This window comes from Apteryx mantelli, chromosome 14 (assembly GCF_036417845.1).
Source record: "Apteryx mantelli isolate bAptMan1 chromosome 14, bAptMan1.hap1, whole genome shotgun sequence".
Classification (NCBI taxonomy): domain Eukaryota; kingdom Metazoa; phylum Chordata; class Aves; order Apterygiformes; family Apterygidae; genus Apteryx; species Apteryx mantelli.
This window is the reverse complement of record NC_089991.1, coordinates 4,308,625-4,328,596: the sequence shown is the minus strand read 5'-3', so window position 1 is coordinate 4,328,596 and position 19,972 is coordinate 4,308,625. Positions and strand designations below refer to the sequence as shown.

The 19,972-nt window shown below is 37.5% G+C and overlaps 1 protein-coding gene across 5 annotated transcripts in view; it reads left to right on the top strand.

Moving 5' to 3' along the window:
- Nucleotides 1-19,972, top strand: part of MACROH2A1 (macroH2A.1 histone) — a 51,375-nt gene that overhangs the window by 26,634 nt on the left and 4,769 nt on the right. For 2 of the 5 annotated variants that reach the window (XM_067305176.1, XM_067305177.1), the window contains exons 4-8: nt 125-322; nt 2,771-2,881; nt 9,384-9,483; nt 15,049-15,138; nt 18,313-18,487. In XM_067305176.1, the coding sequence (XP_067161277.1) occupies nt 125-322; nt 2,771-2,881; nt 9,384-9,483; nt 15,049-15,138; nt 18,313-18,487 (674 nt within the window). Of the gene's footprint in view, nt 1-124; nt 323-2,770; nt 2,882-9,383; nt 9,484-11,021; nt 11,113-15,048; nt 15,139-18,312; nt 18,488-19,972 lie in introns of all 5 variants that reach the window. The other 3 variants (XM_067305180.1, XM_067305178.1, XM_067305179.1) reach the window with 3 other exon arrangements.

The following is a 19,972-nucleotide window of genomic DNA, read 5'->3' as shown; positions in this document are numbered from 1 at the left end:
AGAAACATAAAAGAATAATTTAAAACTCAAGGCAATGTACAAAGTTTGCAGTAAATGCCATTTTCTCTTTATTGGTGAGTAAATCCTGGTATTTGTCATCTATCACTTTTATTTTTTTTATTAGCTATTGAAAGGAGTCACCATAGCCAGTGGTGGAGTGTTACCCAATATTCATCCAGAGCTGCTGGCAAAGAAGCGAGGATCAAAAGGAAAACTGGAAGCCATCATCACTCCACCTCCAGCAAAGAAGGCAAAGTCTCCATCACAGAAAAAGACTGTAACAAAGAAAGCAAGCGGCAAGAAAGGGGCAAGGAAATCCAAGGTAGAGTAATCTGTTTATTTTAAACCCAAACAGGCCTGATAGAAGTAGCTCCAGGAAGCATCATGGAGGGTGGATTTTCTGTTCAGTGTATTGTTAGGATAGTGATTTCAACAGCAGATGCTAAAGGTGGAGTACTGCCCTCTTCCCAGTGTGGGTGGAAGTCTGAAAGCCCTCGGAAGTGGCACGGATCTGCAGGACAGAAAGCCAGTCTGCGGTTACTGCATGCTCTGCATGAAGCAGTGGTTGGGTGGGCACTGCCTGGAGGCCCCAAGAGCTGGAGGAGGAGGATATATGGTGATAGGGCAGGGTTGCGGCTTACTGGTGAGTGAACGAAAGGTCTCACATAGCAGCTGTAGGGGCAGCTTTGCTGTGACTACACAGGTGCCTTAGGTTGGGTGGTGTAAACTTACTTGGACTTTGTGTAGTAATATCAACGTATTTGTCACTTAGAAACAAGTGATCTGGGTATTTTTTTTCAAAAGTCAAGTCACATTAAAACAGCATTCTGCAGTTATAAATGTAGCACAAAAAGAGCATTCTAGGTCACTTGCATTGTATATGTGATTCCTCTCACTTAGTGGATTTGTTGACATTCAAAGAGGGCGAAATACTCCTTTTGAAGTAGGATGCAATTCTCCTAGAGCAGGTAGCTCAGTCTTTCAGCATCAGAGAAATTGTATTTATCATGGCTGCACAGAATTTCTTTGGCTGAGCTAAGAACCTACAGAACTGCCCCTCTGTTGTTAGCCTGTTATGGTGAGACTCTTCCATGTTTAGACCTGGTGTTTTCAATTCCTAATGATTAATTAAACTCATTCAAAATGAAGAGTGGAGGTAGGGAGGGGAAGAACAAGGTGATTGACATATGTTTTTTTTACTCTAGGAAAATAAGAAAAACGCTACTGATTTTTTTTCTTTTTTAATTTCAGTTTGTAGGAGTAGGGAATCTTTCTGATGTGCACGTGTTTAACCAAGGGTTTCTTTGCAAAGCAAATACTGTCAAGCAGTAGATTACAAATGTAGAAAGAAGGGTACACAAATTTCACCTGAAATTCACAGCACATTTGAAAACGTTGCCTTCTGAGTCGAACAAAGCTTCTGTATTCATCCTGCATGTTATTGTTTACTTGGTCACTCTTCCGATTGTTTCACTTTTTTGGAACTGTTTTTTTAATTTTCCCTTTTAGAACATCTAGTAGCTGACATTTCAAGTGCAATGCTTCTAATAACCATGCACTAATAATTTCCCTAAATCTGGATTTTTTTTCCTACTTGATTACAAAAGCAGGAAGTCTGTTGTGGGGTTCTGTTTTTCTTCCACACAATAAACTGTATTGTCTGCTTACTATATTGGTATTTGGCTAACAGTAAACTCCTGGGGAATTGAAATAAGACCCATGAAAATCTAATTTTCAAAACATTTGTGTAAAGTAAAGCAAGGTTACAGGTCCTAGAAACACAAATACACCCTTGCATCAAAGTCATCTTAGTTACTGAACCACAGATTTAGTTTTTATGCTTTGGAAAGGGAGGATAAGAGAACAGTAGCTTACTTAGTATTCCAGGTATGCTTTGAGCATCAGCAAACGTATTGTTGAGGCACCAAATATTTACACAAAAGTACAAGTGATGCATTACTGAAAATATGAAATGATTTCTGGCACCAATTGAGTTGATAACCGCAGTAGTCAATTCACTATCTTCATGAAGCATCTTTTTCAAAATGTTTGTAATTCTCATTTTTATCCAATAAGTTGATTCAGTCCTGAAACCTGTTATTTTACTTCAGTAACATAATTGAACTAAAGGAATGATGGTTGAGGGAGAAAAAAAGAACGTACAGTTTTCCTGGAGATGAAGGAAAGTGATAAAGTTAATCAAGACAGAGAAAATTGTTCAGCCCATTTCTGACTACCAGGCAGCTAGAAGGTAGAATGTATTCTTCTGACACTGGCTCTGAGGACAGCCAGATTTCACAACAATATTTCTAAAAATACTTCTGTGAAATCTGTGAGCATTTCATAGAGAAACAAAATTTGCCTTCTGACTAGTCATTATTTACTTTAGAATGAGTGTCTACCCATATGTATGAAGAGGTACATATCTTTTTCCAAACAGGCCATTAGAAAACTGCTAAAAGTTTGGCATTGTTTATAATTTTCCCTACAACATTTAAAACATCTTTGAAATTGCAAATTGTGCAATTTCATAGGCAGGAAAGGCTTATGTAGACGTACAAACTCTAAGGTCATTTTTCCTATTGATCAGCATAGCTTCCTTCAGCAGTAATCAGTCACTTGTTAGACTAAAGGATAGAATCCAAACACCAGTATTTTTGCTGGCATTTTATTGCCTGGTAAGCATTTATGGCATGTCATTTATCATAGTGTTATTAAACAGTGTTTTTCTCTGAGCCTTGAGTTAACTAATTAACTATATTTTTGGAAGAAGAAGCAGGGAGAAGTGAGCAAATCAGCCAGTGCTGACAGTACAACAGAGGGAACTCCTGCAGATGGTTTCACAGTCCTGTCCACCAAAAGCCTCTTTCTTGGCCAGAAGGTATGCTCCTGCATTTTTATAAATGAATACCTATTTTCAGTGCTGCTTAGGGAATACCCCCTCCCACTATCCCCCTTTCCCAAAAAGGTCTATGTACAATTGACATTTCCCTACTGAGCACAGGTGGAGGTGTATCCTTAAACAAAGAAATTCCCTGAAACAACTTCTAGAACACTTTAAACATACATAAATGGGTCTTTATATGCCTACCTAATTAAATATTCAGATAGAAGGAAAGCCTGTGTGCTTGTAATCTATCTCACCTTATTTATAGACAGTATAATTGTTACAGCTAAGCTGCTTTGAAATTATTCTAAGGATGAAATGGCTTTTCCAAAGGGCAGCCCACTTCATTGCTGATATCAGTGATTTGCAGGCTTTTATCAAATTCTATTTTAGACATTGGTTTATAATAGTGGTTTTGTGCTTTATTCTGCTTTGTTTTTTACAAAAGTTAATGCTGTGTAATAACAAATGATGCTTTTATGAAAAGCTAGAAGTCAATGATCCTTTTTTACCTGTGAATGTGCTTTGGGACTTGGGGTGATTTAATACAAATATATATCCATTTAAAGAGACAATTCAATAAGTTAATCTGGTCTCTTATCTTGAAACCTGCCTTTAGTTTGTGATACAAAATTTTGTTAAGTAAAACTGCATCTTTCTTCTGTCATTCAATAGTCAGATCATTGTGTTTTAAGTCATAAAAGATGAGCCATTTTTGTCCATTGTGGAATGTATCTCCTCTGACTCATTTTTACTTCATATTGAGGTTGTTCTCCATTTATCCTTGCACAGTTTGTCTGCTAAGTTTAACATGCATGAAAATAACATTATTTTTTGCAAGACTTCTGGTTTTCTACATGTAATTTTACAGCTAGAACCAGATTGTCAGTTTGGTAGGTTTTGTTATTTGACTACTTCCAGGGGGATGATTTTAAATATATTTGGGTTTTAAAACATTTTGAAGGCTTGATTAGAACCTGAAATTTTTAAACTAAATTGTTGTTTCAAGAAAGCAAGTACTGTAAGGCTTTTGGACCTGATTTTGAACTCCTTTTAGTACCGTAGGAAAACTGTAATAAGACTAAGGTTGTGTTTTCTAACAAGCCTGATCCAGCAAATCAATGGGGCTTTGCTGTTAGGTTCGGTGGAAGAGAAATACGAGCTCCAAGACTGCTTTAAGCTACAGGGAACAGAACCAGTATCTGCTGTAGAGCTTTCCATTGAGTGCCTTGCACTGGGGAATGGACTTTCTGGCTTTCTCATTCACCTGGAGCGCAGCCCCCTGAAAGGTTGCTAGAACTAAGTGTCCATCCCCACACTGCCTCGCTGTCACTTAGCCCTGCGTTTTTTCCATTGACATCAGAGGGGCCAGGTGTTAGCCTGTATTTGTAACACAGTATGCATCTGATTTAAAGAAAAAATGAAAACCAGTTTTGCCTCCTGGGAACACTCCAAATGAAACGGATGGTTCTTCTGAAGGACAGGATATACACAGATATTATTGAGATGTGTCTAGCATAAATTACATTTGGCTTTTGACTCCGTGTAAAGAATTGTCTTTAGAGGCAGTAAATGGTTAGTGTAAAAATCTAAGGGTAGAAAGTATGCTATGTCTAACAAATACTTTATGAGTTAAAAATGAAAGTCTTACCTTGTTTGAGCTGATAAATAATATATTAATGTATTTGGTCTGATTTACCCCCAAAATAATGCATTTAAACCAACTTGAATTCTTTCAGGTGTTCATGGTAAGACTAAAAGTGTGGAAAGCTTAAAATGCAAAGAAAACTTGCACTGTAGTGATCAGAGAAATTTTGTTTAGCATAGAGGCAAAAAAAAAAACATTATGCTGGCTCATTCTTAAACCTTTTCAGAGCATTCCCCAGAAATTATTTTTCAAAACATACATTTTCCAAATTACCAAGATATGTGTTTGATTTTTCTGTGATAAAAAGGCAAAGATAAAACTTTTAGTAACAGTGATGAAATCAGTGGGACTCGAGTGCTTCCTGTTTCCTAAACTTCAGGTGCATTTTGCATGGTCCAGGTGAGAAGTTCCTGGGTATGACAGGATGTCTGTTGCTAAGTTTAGCAGCCTGGGACTTCATTGGTGGTGGTAGTTATTAATTATTTAAGCAACACATGGAAATTTCAAATAATTGCTTTATTTTGAAAATTTACAAATGACATAGAACAATTATCTTTAAAAAATTTTAGTGACTTTGAATCAATTAAATGCTTCTGCTTAGCCATTTCTACATGCAATTGCTGTTTAAAAAGGTAGTATTGATTTTAAATGTTTACCTAAATCTGTTAAGTCTGATGCTATTTTTCCAGAAAAAAAAAAGTTTTGTTGTAGTTTTCAAATTATTGCCACATGGTATTCATAAACATAAAGATCTAATAATTTTCTTAAAACCATAGATAGTCATTTTAAACAATAGTCTTGCAGCTTGGCTTTATGATAAGCAGAAGTTCCTTAGGACGGTGCATGACAGAAGGTGCTTGCCTGTCTGGAGGAGAACTTTTCTCTGTTCAGCATAGCCTCACTCTTAAATGTGAATTTGGAGGAAGGCAAAACCCCTTGGTTTCATGGCTAGAGAGGACAGTGTGCTTAGGTGGTTCAGACAGAGGCCTGGAAAGTGACTCCTGGCTTCTAATTCTGTTTGATTTAGAGATACTGTGAATCACCTCATCTTTCCCTGTTGCCTTCCCCATCTGGGACATGGAGATACAGTAGTATGTATATACTCTTCACATGGATGGTAGGAAAGTATGATAGGTTAAGACATTTTGAGCTGCTCCATTTGAAAAGCAAAAATATTCTTATTAATCACAATTATTTTAATTGTCCTTGAATTTAAACACATTGATTTTTCAGTATATTTTAATGTGCTCTATGCTCTAAATAGAAATATAAACTATAGTGCAAACACAGGAACTGAAAACCAGAAAACCCAACCAAACAACAGTCAGTATCTTTCACATCTCCTGTGACCTCCTTGAACACCATAACAGCGTGTCTAGTAAACCGGTCTCTGCAAAACTGGTATCTGCTAGGTCACGAAATTATCTACTAGATGTGGAGAAGCCAGAAAATAATCCTGTTCTTCCTGTCATGTCACTCATAAGGCTTTAATGGGAAAAATCTTTCTTCTTGACTCCATGTTTGCAGAAGAGAAAGGTTTTACTTGCAAGAATGGGCTCTCCATTGTTAATACCACCAGATTTAATTACTGAAAACACAGTTGAGAACACTGCAAACCTGGGTATTGTTCAGATTTTAAAACGTACTGTTATTGCATAAAATCTTGAGATAACTTTGCTGACGTTCAGGCAAATTCAGAGGTTCTTAGGGATCAGGAAATGGCAGAGAACCATTCAGTTATACCTGTAGAAGTGTACTAGTATTACACCATAAAGTATTAAAACCTAGTTAATTTTTAAATGGTTGTGCATCCTGCAAATACTATCCCCATGGAAATCTGATACTCCACACAGTAACCAGTTCGTTCTTCTGGGACAGTTACGGAGTAGAGGGACGGTTGTAAGACCTCAGGCCTAAGCATTGGGGTTTGGACTTTAAAAAAGACCTCAGCTTATTGGCTTGCCACAGGCGTCTTCAGTTTTCTGTAGGAAACTGTTCTTAAATAATATAAAATAAAGTCCTCCCTCAAGCAAAATTTCCATGACTTTAAAGGTAATTTTGTCTGAAATAAGAAATGCAAGGCTTGGCTCAGAATACTTACGGATGTGCTAAGTGCCATCTGCATTTTATCTAACTAACATTTAATTTAAATGTTACCTAAAGTTATGTCTATTCTTTGTTGCACATGTACATGCAAGTTGTGGATATTTTTATAAAATGTGGCCCTTTTAGGGGATCACTTCTTTCCCCTAAAATACATGTTTCATTCTATTATATAGTAACATTGTGCAATAACTTGTCCAAGGATTTAATGCCATAAGAAAGCTTTTGATTTATACTGTAGGATTTGGCAATTAGCTAACAATGCATTGAACAGTAAATGCAAAATTTAGCAAAATAATACTTAGCTGCCAGCACAAGCCTATCAGTGATGGTCAGCTTTTAAAGTATTTCTTCCTGTTGTTAAATTAAAACTTAAATTACCAATTGGTTGCTATGTAAATCCCATATATGAATAGATGCAGAAATAGTGTAAAGGTGTAAAGCCAAAATGGTCTGCAGCTGATAGATCTCTGGCAAAACCTGGTAGAACACAGAGAACTAGAGATCAAAAAGAGTCAACTATAAAATTAACAAAATACGCTTAGGTACATATTACTACTAAAATCTCCACAGAACAGTCTTTTGGTGTGTGCATGTGTTTTGTTGTTGTTTTTTTTAATTTCAAAATTCATAAAGTTTCTTTAACATTTCGGTTTGGTTTGATTTGACTTTTTTTTTTTTTTTTTAAACAGCAGTTGCTTGTAGTCAAACTCAAGACTCAAACTCAACTATAAATAACTTGCCACGTGTGAAATATTAAAGGATTCTAAGCTATTTGGAAAGTAAGCTTTCTTAGATCTTTTTACACATTCCCACACAGACCCCTACAGGGCTGAAGTACACTCATTTGTAGCCAAAATCACCCTATTTTGAGGGACCATAGTTTACTCAAGCGAGTTACATGAAATTGCAGGCTTTTAAAAAGAAAAAGAAGGTCAATTCATATAATCACATGAATGAAATGGAAATGCTTTTTTTCATAAAATTTAAATGTATGAATGTTGGCCTCCTTAAATGATCCATTCACTCATATTGGTTTCGTGAATTGACTCATATATTCCTATGTTTACTATGTTAGTAAATTCACATATACATGGAGAAGATTTTAAAAAGTTTACAAAAATGGATTACAAACCAACAGATGAAATTCAGCTATAGATGAGAATAATTGCCACGTCTAAATGTGTTTTGTTACACTGAAATGTTATAGTTCACAGATTGAATTCAATGGGCTTTGGATTAGAAGGAAAGTTTCACTTAATTTCAGCTGGTTTCAGGACTTGCATAAATGAACAAGAACTTTCTCTTTAATAGCTGCTTCCCATATCGCCTAATCAGCTATTGAAACAATCATCTTAAATGCATGTACATGCTGGTTGTAGATATAAGCGTAATTTATAATGTAGATAATGTATTTCCACATATGAAAGAGTCTGGAAAATTTTGTGCACTTCAGTGTTTTAATTAGGGGGGTAGTAAACTTGGTGCATGTGAAATTCGAGTTCCCAACATTGGCTACAAAGCAGTGTCACAGCCCCCCGGTTCGAAGCTTCCCCCCGTACCTGCCAGTGAACTGCAGTTCTTGCTTGTGCCGAGTCTGGACTTTACATCAAACTGCCTCAGATTACGGAGTTGTTTCTGTGGTGTGGATCACAGACTTTCAGTAGTAAACAAATTGTGCTATCGCATTACACCGCTAAGCGTTTACAGAAAACATCCTCAGTAGTACGGTATGGCAGTGTCAGTCCCTTACCGTTGGTGGTCTGGTTTTCTCATTTGAACTTGACTTCTGACTTTATGTAATAGTTTGTAAATCTTGCTCGAATTGTGATGTTAAAGGTGAAATCTGCACTTCCTCATAGTTCATTAATTTTATTTTTTTAAGAACACGAAGTGCAGATATGAGGCTAATCTCTAGACATCTGTGCCAACTTCCTCACCGTGCTATATGCCCATGATAAATCCTTCTAATTTTGTAATGATTAAGACAGCAATTTGGAGACTTGCTTGGAGGACATGGGTGGGGCTCAGGGGCAGCAGTGGGTGGAGCTAAAAATGCTGTTTTCATAAACGACTAGAGGGAGTAAAGCAAATAAAAGCTCTCCACTGGACTGCAGAGTACCTCTATTATAAATGATAAGTACCTAACAGTGCCTATTTAAAGTGCTTTACCAGCCGTTCCACAAAGGCGGCAGACCTGGGCAAATGAAAACTGAAGCGGCTGCAATACAGGCTGTGGCGACCAATAATATGGAAAGAAAAAGCAGCATGTCCCCTTGTTAGGATGGAGGTATCTGTGGAGGCAAGTGCCTGTTTTCCCAAAGACGTGCTCACTTTTACTGGCTTAAATAAGGAGGACCTTCCTTTATCCAGTTTCAGTTCTGAGCAGTCATGACACTTTCCTATAGTTGATGCATAAGAAAGGGTTGGAGCATCTTTCATCTATACTTTGAGGACAAACAAATACCCTTTATAATGCGAAAATAAGAATCCCAAATAGTGGTCAGCATAAAGCCAAAATAGAGCTTGTTAACAGGTACATCATTTTCTTCCAGAGTGAACAATGTTTGAGTCTTGTGTTTGAATTTTTTTTGATAATAACCCTCCTTTATGACCTGCCTTTTATTTTGCATATTTGTTTGCAGTGATGCTATCTCCATCTGTGTTGCAAAGCTCACTTTTCTGCAGCTTCTCTGTGATTTCCCAGCTGTCCTGTTATTTCCCACCTCATGCTTTTCTTTTCAGCTGAACCTTATTCACAGTGAAATCAGTAATTTAGCCGGCTTCGAGGTGGAGGCCATTATCAATCCTACCAATGCTGACATTGACCTTAAAGATGACCTAGGTAAATGGGGCATGGGTTGACACAACTAACGGTCACATGGAAATTATGGAACCCAGAATTTACTCTAGGACTTCATACGTTAAACTAAAAGCAGAAATTCAGATCTTCCGGTTTCTGTTCTGTTGAAGAACTATATTCCAAAGACTTTTCACCAAATCTGAATACTTGCATGTATTGCTAGCCTTCAAGTTGATTTTGATTAAAATCATTTAAATTCTTTTCCATAATGATCATATGTGACTGTTAGCTATTTTGGGGGGTTTCTTATGTGGATTCTTTGAGGACTAAAATACTTTTTTGTCAGGTTGTTTTCAAAATAAGCAGTTTCTCCATTCTAACTGTAACCTCTGTGTTTTTTCCTGATATTCAGAGTAGGCATAGAAATTTGTCAAGTGGGATGATTAAATAACTAACTATCCCCAAATTTTCTTTTTACCTTGATTTTGTGTTTAATTCAGTCAAATGATTTGTTTTTATTATGCTTAAATTACTCCCTCTCTGTGACTTTCACATTCAGCTGAAAACAAATACTGATATTAGAGCAGCACTGAACTTGAAGATAGATAGTTGGTGTATCGCTTTTAAAGCTTCTCACTTGTTTCAGATAAAAAAAAAAAATCCGTCTTTAACAAAAGCCTGTTCTTCATCAAAAGTAAAAAAGAATTAACCTTCTTGTATCATGCACTGTCTTCCATATTTATTTGATTATACCTGCTGCTGGCATCATGTTTAAAACTTCCTTAATGGAATACAGCACTTAATTCTTCTACTATTGCATTTCCTAATGGAAAGTATATGTGTAAATTAACAAGAAAAAGATATAAGAAGGCAAAGTTATAAATCCGCCATCTTCAGAAGTGTTTATATTTTTACATCTGTCTCAACCAGATAGAGTCTTGTATAAAGAGAAAAATTAAAAAATGATCTGCTGTAGGAAAAACTGTATGGCCAACACATAATTAGAAAATAAGTCTTACCTCTAAAATATGAGATGGATCGTTTATGTTTTTTAAAGTGAATACGATACAAGCAAAAACGTGGCTTTCTCCATGTGAAGGAGACTATCATTTTTAGAAACAAAATTATGAAACGTAATTTTTAAAATTAGTGCCTGTCGGTTTATTGATGCTGACAAAATGGAGAAACTAATTATTTTGTTTGGTTTGATGATCCCAAATTTCTTTCTTAAACAGATTCCATATTTTAGTGTCATGCTCTGTGGGGTACTGGTTGTTCTAGGTTTCTGCAAAGTGAAATGGGGTATTAGCTGATTTTAAAACTTTGGAAATGATCTCATGTGATTGCTCTGACTTGTCATTTTAACATTTATTTGAACATGTCATACTCAATATTCCTCCTCCTGTTCCCTACACCCCTTTCTCTACACACACCTGCACACACAACTCAGCATACTCCTTTGGCGCAAGGTTTGGAGGTGTAAAGGTAGGAAAATATGGACGTTGGTACATGTGTAAATGTAGAGCCTGTGCTGGGTCTCTGTCCAACGTGGTTGATATACATCTGTTTACCTGTTGTAGTTGCAAGTTGTACAGGCTGACATTGCCACGATCGACAGTGATGCTGTCGTTCACCCGACAAACTCTGACTTCTACACCGGTGGTGAAGTAGGTAATGGAAAGTTCAGTGCTGCGGAGTTTGTATGTGTGTGCATGGTAAATCAGCAGCCACAAGCTTGTTGTAGCTATGCAGATTTGCATTCATTTCTCGCTTCCAGCAGTCCTGACCGATAATAAAAAGAAATGAGTAAGTGCAAACTCAATAGACATTTCTGATTTTTATCATCAAATCAGACTTTCCAAAGTAATAATAGAATGCACCGCCAAAATTTGAAGTGCAGGAACAGTATGTTCAAGACAGGCATGTGACCAAGGAAAATGAATTACCGCATTATTTGTTTGACATGTTAAATACGTTGTTTTGAATAAAGTTTGAGTCTTGATCTTTAGATTTCTGACTGGTTCCAATATGCTCTCTTCATGCCAAGTTTCAGATGTTCACATCTGACATGCTGGATCTCGCCCATCTGGAATTTCTGAACTCTTAAGATCAGTTAGTTTTTTCACGTTTTGATTTGTGGACCAGTTAACCTTCACAGTCCTGCTGAGCTGCCCTTTAACCACAGGCACGCATATCTAGTGGTGCTACGTACGTTTTTCAGGCAGTCATCTAAACTATGCTGATGCGAGAAGGCATGATAGGCCATACGACAGAAGTCTTAATTCAGTGTCTTATGGTTCCCCTGAGTAACTCTTACCTTAGTAATATGCCTCTATATGCACCTTTCAGTGCAGTATTTCAAAGGTTTTCATAAATGGGTATTTATTGAACTGCCTTGGTAATTTAAGAAGGCAAATCAGAATTTGGGCTAAATACAAAAGCTGCTGCTAAAGGTGATAACCCACCATATTTTACAAAATAGTCACATGATGCCAGCCTCTGTTTTGCATCTCACCTTAACCTCATCATCACCATGCAAAGGGTGTCCCTTCGTGCCTGAGGCACTGCCTCAGCGCTGGCTTGGAGGGACGCGTGTCCTCCTGCGGAGCTGGCAGGCCTTGCAGCACCTGTTCTTTCTGCAGGGGCTGCTTTTGAGTAATGCCCGGACAAATGCAGCTCTGGATGTCCTGTTGAGGCAGGAACAGCTGTGACTTGGCTGGCTAAACAACCTTGTGTAGAGGCATTGAAAGAAGAAAAGTGTCGTGATAACCCTGTATCTCAGGAATATGCTTCTAAGGGCTGTCAGATTCATTTAGCTAATGTGCTCGTCTCTGATCCTTTGACAAAGAAACGCTTTCGTAGCTACCCTACAAAGAAAATTCTCAAAGCTGCACTGCTCATACTTTAGTGTAGGTTCCTGTTACCTCTGACTGCTGTAAGAAAGAATAGAAGTGCACAAATGCTTAGCTTCCAATGATTAACTTTTACCCATCTAAATTTTTTTTAATTTTTGTTTTTTTTTCCCTAACAATTTAAATGTATTGGGGGCTTATCCTGAGAGTTTTAGAGCCTAAATTTCTGCTAACGCTGTTTTCAACACTGATACCAATGCCTGCTTGGAAAGCATGAGATAATGACCTAATTCTCATGGGAGTGACACATATTTATGCCTATGAGCAAACAAGCTACTAACCTTGAAGCTGTGAAGCAAGACTTCCATCAAGAAACTTACTAATGTAGTGGAAAATGGTTAAATACAGTATGTCCCTTCCAGGATGAAGCTAATTTACAACATTGTTCTGAATGTAATTGCAATGTAAACCTTCACTGTTAATTATAAGAAGAACATCATTGTAGAGTAAATGCAGAAAACATCACTGATTCACACCAAATACTTCTGCTCTTTGCACCAGATCTGCAAGGAGAGTTCAGTTTATGTGAAATAAGCTGCTCGGGTTGTTCATTGCTTTTAATTATAAATTAATTCCCAGTAGAAGGGAAAAAGCCGATCCTTCTAAATTGAATTAAACCAAACTAGGCTAAATTCCGTTAAATGTACAACAGCTTTGCAATGGCAGAGAAATGACCTAGTTAGTAGATCTTTTCTCTTTGTAGGTTCTGTGCAAGGCTTAATTATGTTTCCCGTTGAAACGGGAGATATTAAGGATTGAGAATGTCACGAGTTTTAGGACTGGTCTGAGTTCATGGACTCAAGTGGAATATAACTGGACTATACATACATATATATATATAAAATATATATATAAAAACTGGATTGATATGGAATATATGCAGCAAGAATATAACTAGAATGGAGGACCGTCCCTATCCATCCCCATCCATTCCCTGTCAGAATGATTTTACAAAACCCTGGTGTTAGCTGTGTCTGTTAAATAGGTTCAGCAAAAGGCACCGTATGTCAGGCTATCTGGCATATAATAGCATTACGCTTTTGAAAGGCAATATATTTCCAAGCACCTCTGTTCTGCGGGTGGATCTCTTTTCCTAGCACACTCTCTTAAGACACTTTGCTGCTACAAATGCAACCATAATGTCTTATCTCAGGGATTTGTAATAAGGTGTCTTCCACTCAGTTGCACAGGGATAGATAACTTGGAGTTTCAGAAAAATCTTAGTAAGGAGTTTGTCTAAATAAACTTAGACCAAAGTGTTTATATAAAAAAGCTAAAATGATTACAAGGAGCAAATTAAACTCTGACCTACACAGTCAAACCTTGCAATCCAGCTTTCGGCAAACACCCATTGTGAATTAGTTATGAAGAAAGCAAAATAAAACCTTTTTTTTTTTTTTAATTATCTTCAGCTTTTTTACCCCAAAGACAATAGACTACCTACAGCAAAAATAGAGGCAGGGTCATAGAGATAGTTTTTAAATGAAAAAACAAGTGCATTCAGTTATTTTCAACAAGCTTTTAATATTCATTTTGGAAAAAAATTAACAATGGTGTCAAAGCAAAAACATCTGGCAGTGCTCTTAGAGCTATAACCCTATTTAGGCAACTAAATCTTGGAGGAAGGGCTCTGCTTCCTTGAGCATATAGTATGTGCACTTCCATCAGAAAATGCAGTTTTTCTTTCTTCATCAGTGAAAGTAAGGGGCTTCACCAAATAAATGTCTAGACATTTAGAGATCTTAGTTCTGAATTTTTGGAAATCAGTTTTCAAAGTAAGAAATCAGAGCCTTTATGATTCCACTGCTTCTTACTTATCTACCTTTATAATTAATATGCACAGTGAAAATTTATTTGGGATGCTTATGTAGTTAGGAAAATGCTTTCTTGGGCTGTTTTTTATATTAATATCTAAAACTAGAGCTGCAAAATAAGATCTAAACCATTTAGTGATGGACTGCCTTTGTAAACTGCATACCTTTTGGTTGCCCTGAAACACTGCACAGCTCTTCTTTTCCCAGACTGACTTTGTCCAGCTCCTTAGCTGTAGTTAGAGAAGTTCATTGGAGGAATATGTTCCTTAGAGATTCTCCTTATTTCTGAGGCTCTTCCTCTTGGTTAAAGGTGGCTCAACAAGCTGGGCAGTTACCAAGTAAAGCAGCCCGCTGCACTCACGAGACTGTTTCATTCCTGGTGCCACCTGTTGGGGTCAGGGACCAAGATCAGGTGAGTTTCAAATTCTTATTGTGGCAAATGGCTCTTTAAAACAATTTATAAGAGAGAGGGGAAATGAATCTTAGGGGAAGGAATTATGAACCTTCAACACCCTTGAGCTAGCACATTCTTCTGGAACATTTCACACTAACAGATGCTCGTGATAAGGAAGGAGATAGGGATGTCATCTCAGATGTATTGACATTAAAATCAGAGTCTGAGAATGTTAGCAAGGGATACAGATGTGAGGTTTTTGGGTTGTTAGGGTTGTCTTCTTTGGTTTTTTCTTGTTGTTGTTGTTGTTGTTGTTTTTAATGACTAGCTAATTCTGAAGTCCCAAAAGGTTTAGATCTTACTTTGCAGTCCCCAAAAAACGTTTGGGCAGAAAAATCTAGAATTATGTAATCGCAAGTAATGATCAGTCACATGTGTGCTGTGGAAGCCTGGGATCAGAGGAGTAAAATAACAATTCTCTGTTCAGGGAGCACTTTGGAAAAGAAAGGCGGCAAGGAGTTTGTGGAAGCTGTCATTGAGCTTCGCAAAAAGAACGGGCCATTGGACATAGCTGGAGGTGAGGTTCTGCGCTTCGGGAAGCCCCGGATGAGCACGGTGGGCAGCGGGTTCTTGCGGTCTGCCGCAGTCTTCGCTGCAGTCAATCAACCAAACACGTTCCAGCCCAGTGCTTGTGTGAGAATCCCTCTGGGTTCGTGCTATCCCCAGACGACGTTGGTGGGTTACATGATATTTGTATTCTCAAATGTTAAAATACATGCACTGCATCTTAAGGAACCGTATCAAAGCATCTGGGAAATGGTATAGTGATGTAATATTACAAATAAAAAGAAGCTGTTCACAGAGACACACATATACAAAGAATGTTGATTATTAAGGACACAGCTCAGGAAAGCCCTTAATTAGGTGCTTATTTTCAAGAACAGCTGAAGTTCAACTCTGTTAAACGTCTGCTTTTCTGTCTGACTTTCACTGAACTTAAAGCACTTGCTTAAAATTAAGCATCTGCTTAGGTACCTTGTTTAATCAGTGCCTAAGCCATTGCTGTAAAAGCTTATGATTTTTCAATGCCTAGTTATCAAAATTTATGTAATATCTGAGGACAATCTAATATTGTAGAGTAGTAAAGTTTGATAAATCACAGTATGTAATTTTACGCCATCTGTGAAATTGCTGATACATGTTGTTCATATAGAACTCTGATTCTGCCATCTGTGTTTATGCTATGAAAATAAATATAGTGCGTGCAGTTTTGTAAACGAATTCTGACTAAAGCTGAGGAGGAGATCTAAGGCTTCAACTAGGACAGGAGAAATTTATGACTGTTTACTTCTGGTAACTTAATGCAATTTTTTTTCTTCCTGGTTTGCTTTTCATTTAAATTTTTAATAGCATTTTCTTAGAATTCTGGTTTTGCAAAAAAATATAGAATCAATTACTCGCCTATTCTTTGCTCACTTCTGTACAGTATTCCTTATCAAGCTATCGGTTAGCTAGGCCAAAGTGTGCTCAGAACTAGATTTCAAGTTGGAAAGAGATTTTTTTCTCAGCCACCACTTCATTCCTCCGACCCGAGGGCAGCTTGGCAGTCTTAGCCTGAGAGTGTCACTGAAATCAAGAGGAAGCTCTGTATCACATCAGCAGAAACTGACTGTTAGAGGACTCTAGAGTAGAACTGGCACAAGCCATTTCCCCAGATTTCTCAATTATATGAATATTCCTTTAATCTACCAATAACCAGGTTACTGTGCATATAATAGTAACTAGCACAGAATTTGTCCACAGTTCTTTTTTTTTTTTAATAGAAAAAGTATAACGTACTTTCCCTTTCAGAGTATTTTGATGTGAAATAAGTGACCGTTGCTCTTGGTAATTAAGAGGTGTCCTCAACAGAATCATAATGAGTTAATTAGTGACTACCCTAGAAAACACTCCTGTCTCAGAAATATTAAAGTTGGTGATGTGTATCAATACAATGTTTTATTCTTTCAGTATGAAGATATCATCAGCATTCCACATCTGAGTAGAGAGATGTCAGCTGCTTTTATTAGTTTCTTCTTGGATTTATGATGTATTCTGAATTTGCCAACATTTTAGATGCACATTATGACAAATTAAAATTGCCTAACACTGAGGTTATTCAATATGTTGAGAATCTACAAACCTATAAAAATATAAATGCTTGTGCTTCCATTGTCCCTTAAAATTTACACTTCTGATTAACCTCCTGTCAGAGTGCCACATGACAAAGTCTATTTTCTCTTTTCTGCAGCAGCTACAGAATAGTATCCATATGTGATGATAGTGCTCCAGGAGTTATTTCTGTGATATTTTAATAACAAAATGCCTCATAAACATCCCAGAATGGAGCAGAGAATTTCTGGCCTTTAAGCACCTTTACAGACCTGATTTTTTTTAATCACTGGTATTTTTATTGTTGTTTTTAAAGAAGCAAGCTCCCATTTTATACCTACGCTTTTGTGGGCATGTATGATTATATCCCAAAGCCTCTTAGAGGGCTGACGCTTTGTGAAGCTTCAGTGTATGCTCTTGTGAGACTTCGACTAGGTGGTTTTTGTCCCATGAGCTTGTGAATAGAGTATTTTTCTTCCATCTTTTTTTTTTTTTAGCGAACCAAAGTTACAAGCTTTTAATTGCAGCCACAGACCTGCGAGTTGAGAATGGCAATGATCCTGTTATCCTGTTTTCTGGCAGGCAGGGCACAATCTGTTGTTGCTCTGTGATGGGAAGTGGTGAATCCAGAATATGTTGTCCTGCTGGGAGAAGGCCACCGTTTTGGAGCCTGACTGACTGCCAGCAGTTTGTCTGCAGGCTCTCCCGCGTCCACTTAATCCCCACACATCCATGACAGTATCATGGTGATAACATACAATTAGCATGGTAAAAAACCTTTCTCGTTTCTTTGTACATACAGGACCTCGCCTGTTGGTATATAAACAGAGTGAATCAAACATTGTAAATCTGTAAACGCATCCTGTCCAACAGTCTGTCAAAAATGTGATGAAAGAGGTAAACTAGAAAACAGCATTGTTTAAGCAATCAAGGATGACCCATAAACAAAAAGCTTGAATAAAAACAGGCCCAAAATGCCTCCTTTACGCTTACTCAGAAATGAAGATAGAAATAAGGCAAAAATCTTAGATAATTCACCTCTTTTCTAGCCTTCCTTACCAGTTTGCAGAACACCAATAGCTTTGAACTGATCCCAGTCTGGGCTGCCGTCTGATCAGAAGCTGGCTAAACAAACTGTGTATTTAGCAAGAATAGCTAAAGGTCGCAGAGGTCATACCTCTAACAGTGTATTATCCTGACATTTACTGTAGCTCTGCAATAAAATCTGAACCAGAGCAAGATCATCCCTTGAATGGGTTTACGTTCTGACAGATTACTGCCTTTCTGCTTAGACATTACACAAGTTTGCACAATCCCCAGTATAAATGTGTTTCCTTTGATGTCAGTCATGAATTCTTGCTCTCTCTAAAATAAGCTCTATTATAGCTATGATTTATAAATTACCACAGTGAAATGCAGCTGGAAATGGAAAATGCAAAGTCTCTGTAATCATGTATTTTAAGCCTGCGTGATTTGTAATCTAAAACATTCACAGGGGCTAAAGGAATGTCTGTCGATTGTTTGCTATTTTAATCACATATGCACTCTTTTAATCCTAATGAGAGGAAAGCAATTACCTTTCACTTTCGTTTCTGACTAGCTGTTGTCAGTGCTGGCCATGGATTGCCCGCAAAGTTTGTGATCCACTGTAATAGCCCAGGTTGGGGCTCAGACAAATGCGAGGAGCTGCTGGAAAAGACAGTGAAGAACTGCTTGGCTCTGGCTGATGAAAAGAAGCTGAAATCAATTGCATTTCCTTCAATTGGCAGCGGCAGGTAAGGCTGTTATGCAAACCTTATACTTGATGCCAGACTGGTCACGTTTTCTAATGCCATCGCATATGTTCCGTTCTTTCCTGCTACAATAATAACTCTATTCTTGTTCATTTAGATCAATTCCCCAAATGAAATATTTCTTGTAGATTCATTCAAGCTGCACATGGAGCCTAGAATATTCTCCTGAATCCTAGTTTAACTTTGGCAGGTCTAGCAATGATCCTGCAAAAACTTAAAGCATACAAATAGGTTAATGTACTCTAAGAGTATATTAAAAGACTTTTTTTCACACTATCAATTTGTTCATATAAATTGAGGATGTGGAGGAGAGCATGAAGAAAAGGAATCTATTTTACCTAGTTTTACTGCATAATTAAACATACTACTATATATGTCTTACATAGGTTAGCAAGAAGATGTGTTTTAGTGTTAGTTTAAGCATCGGACTTGAAATGCCTTGATTCTAAGGATTTGCAGAGTCACTTCAAGCTTTCTCCCAAAATCTGTAAGCTGAATTCCATGCAGTTTACATCGTGGAACTCTTCCAGAAAAAAAAGGCCTTAAAGTCTTTGCCAAGATTTTTGAAAGCCAAAATCTAAAGTTAAGGTCCTCTAGCTGTGGTAGGATGCTTAATGCCTTTGAAAATTGTATCACATTCTTAAAAGTCTAAATATGGACTAGAATTTTAATTTGAGGCTCTTGGGAAGGGGGGGGCACAGCTGGAGCATTTGGCCCTTAATGATGGCTCAGTATGAAGACCAAGGACCAAATCCATGCTGAATTACAGTTGTGTATTTAACCCTGAACAACTGCTACTTTGAATTTGCCATAGAAGTAGTTGACTGATCTTCTTCAGCAAGAATATTCTTCCCATTGTGCCACGATGCAACATGAGATTAATTCCTGCGTATTCTGTGTAGGGCAGAAAGTATTACTGGGTGAGCTTTTTGGGTGAATGACAGTAAAGATATAGCAGTTTCACTGGGATAATAAATTTAAGCAACTTGCATCAGACTGAGCTTCAGAAAAAGGCTGAGGTACATGAATGACATTTTAAGGAGGTAACATAAGCCAGCTTTGTAGAACCATAGAGAAAATGTAGTGGAGGATTCATATTAACCAGTTGAATTAGTTGTCAAGCTAGTCGGTAAAAAGAGAAGCTCTTCCGGATGGTGATCCAGCACAATTAAGCTGTTCTCTGAATTGCTTTTTGGGAGAAACTGCATTCCTCCACTCACTATAGAGTGTTTGTGGAACTGTTTATTTAGGTGCCTAAAGCAAGGCTATATGAAGTATCTTCCCTAGAGTCCTTATTTACTGGATAGCTCCCAGGAAGGAACCGTTCGCAACCATTGTTGTGAAGTAGTTGATTGGTGTTGGAACATGATGAAACCCTGAATAATCATGATTCACATTCTGTTATCAGATCTGGTTACTGACAGATGAGATTTGTGGCTGTGTTGTCAACTTGGTGTACACACATAA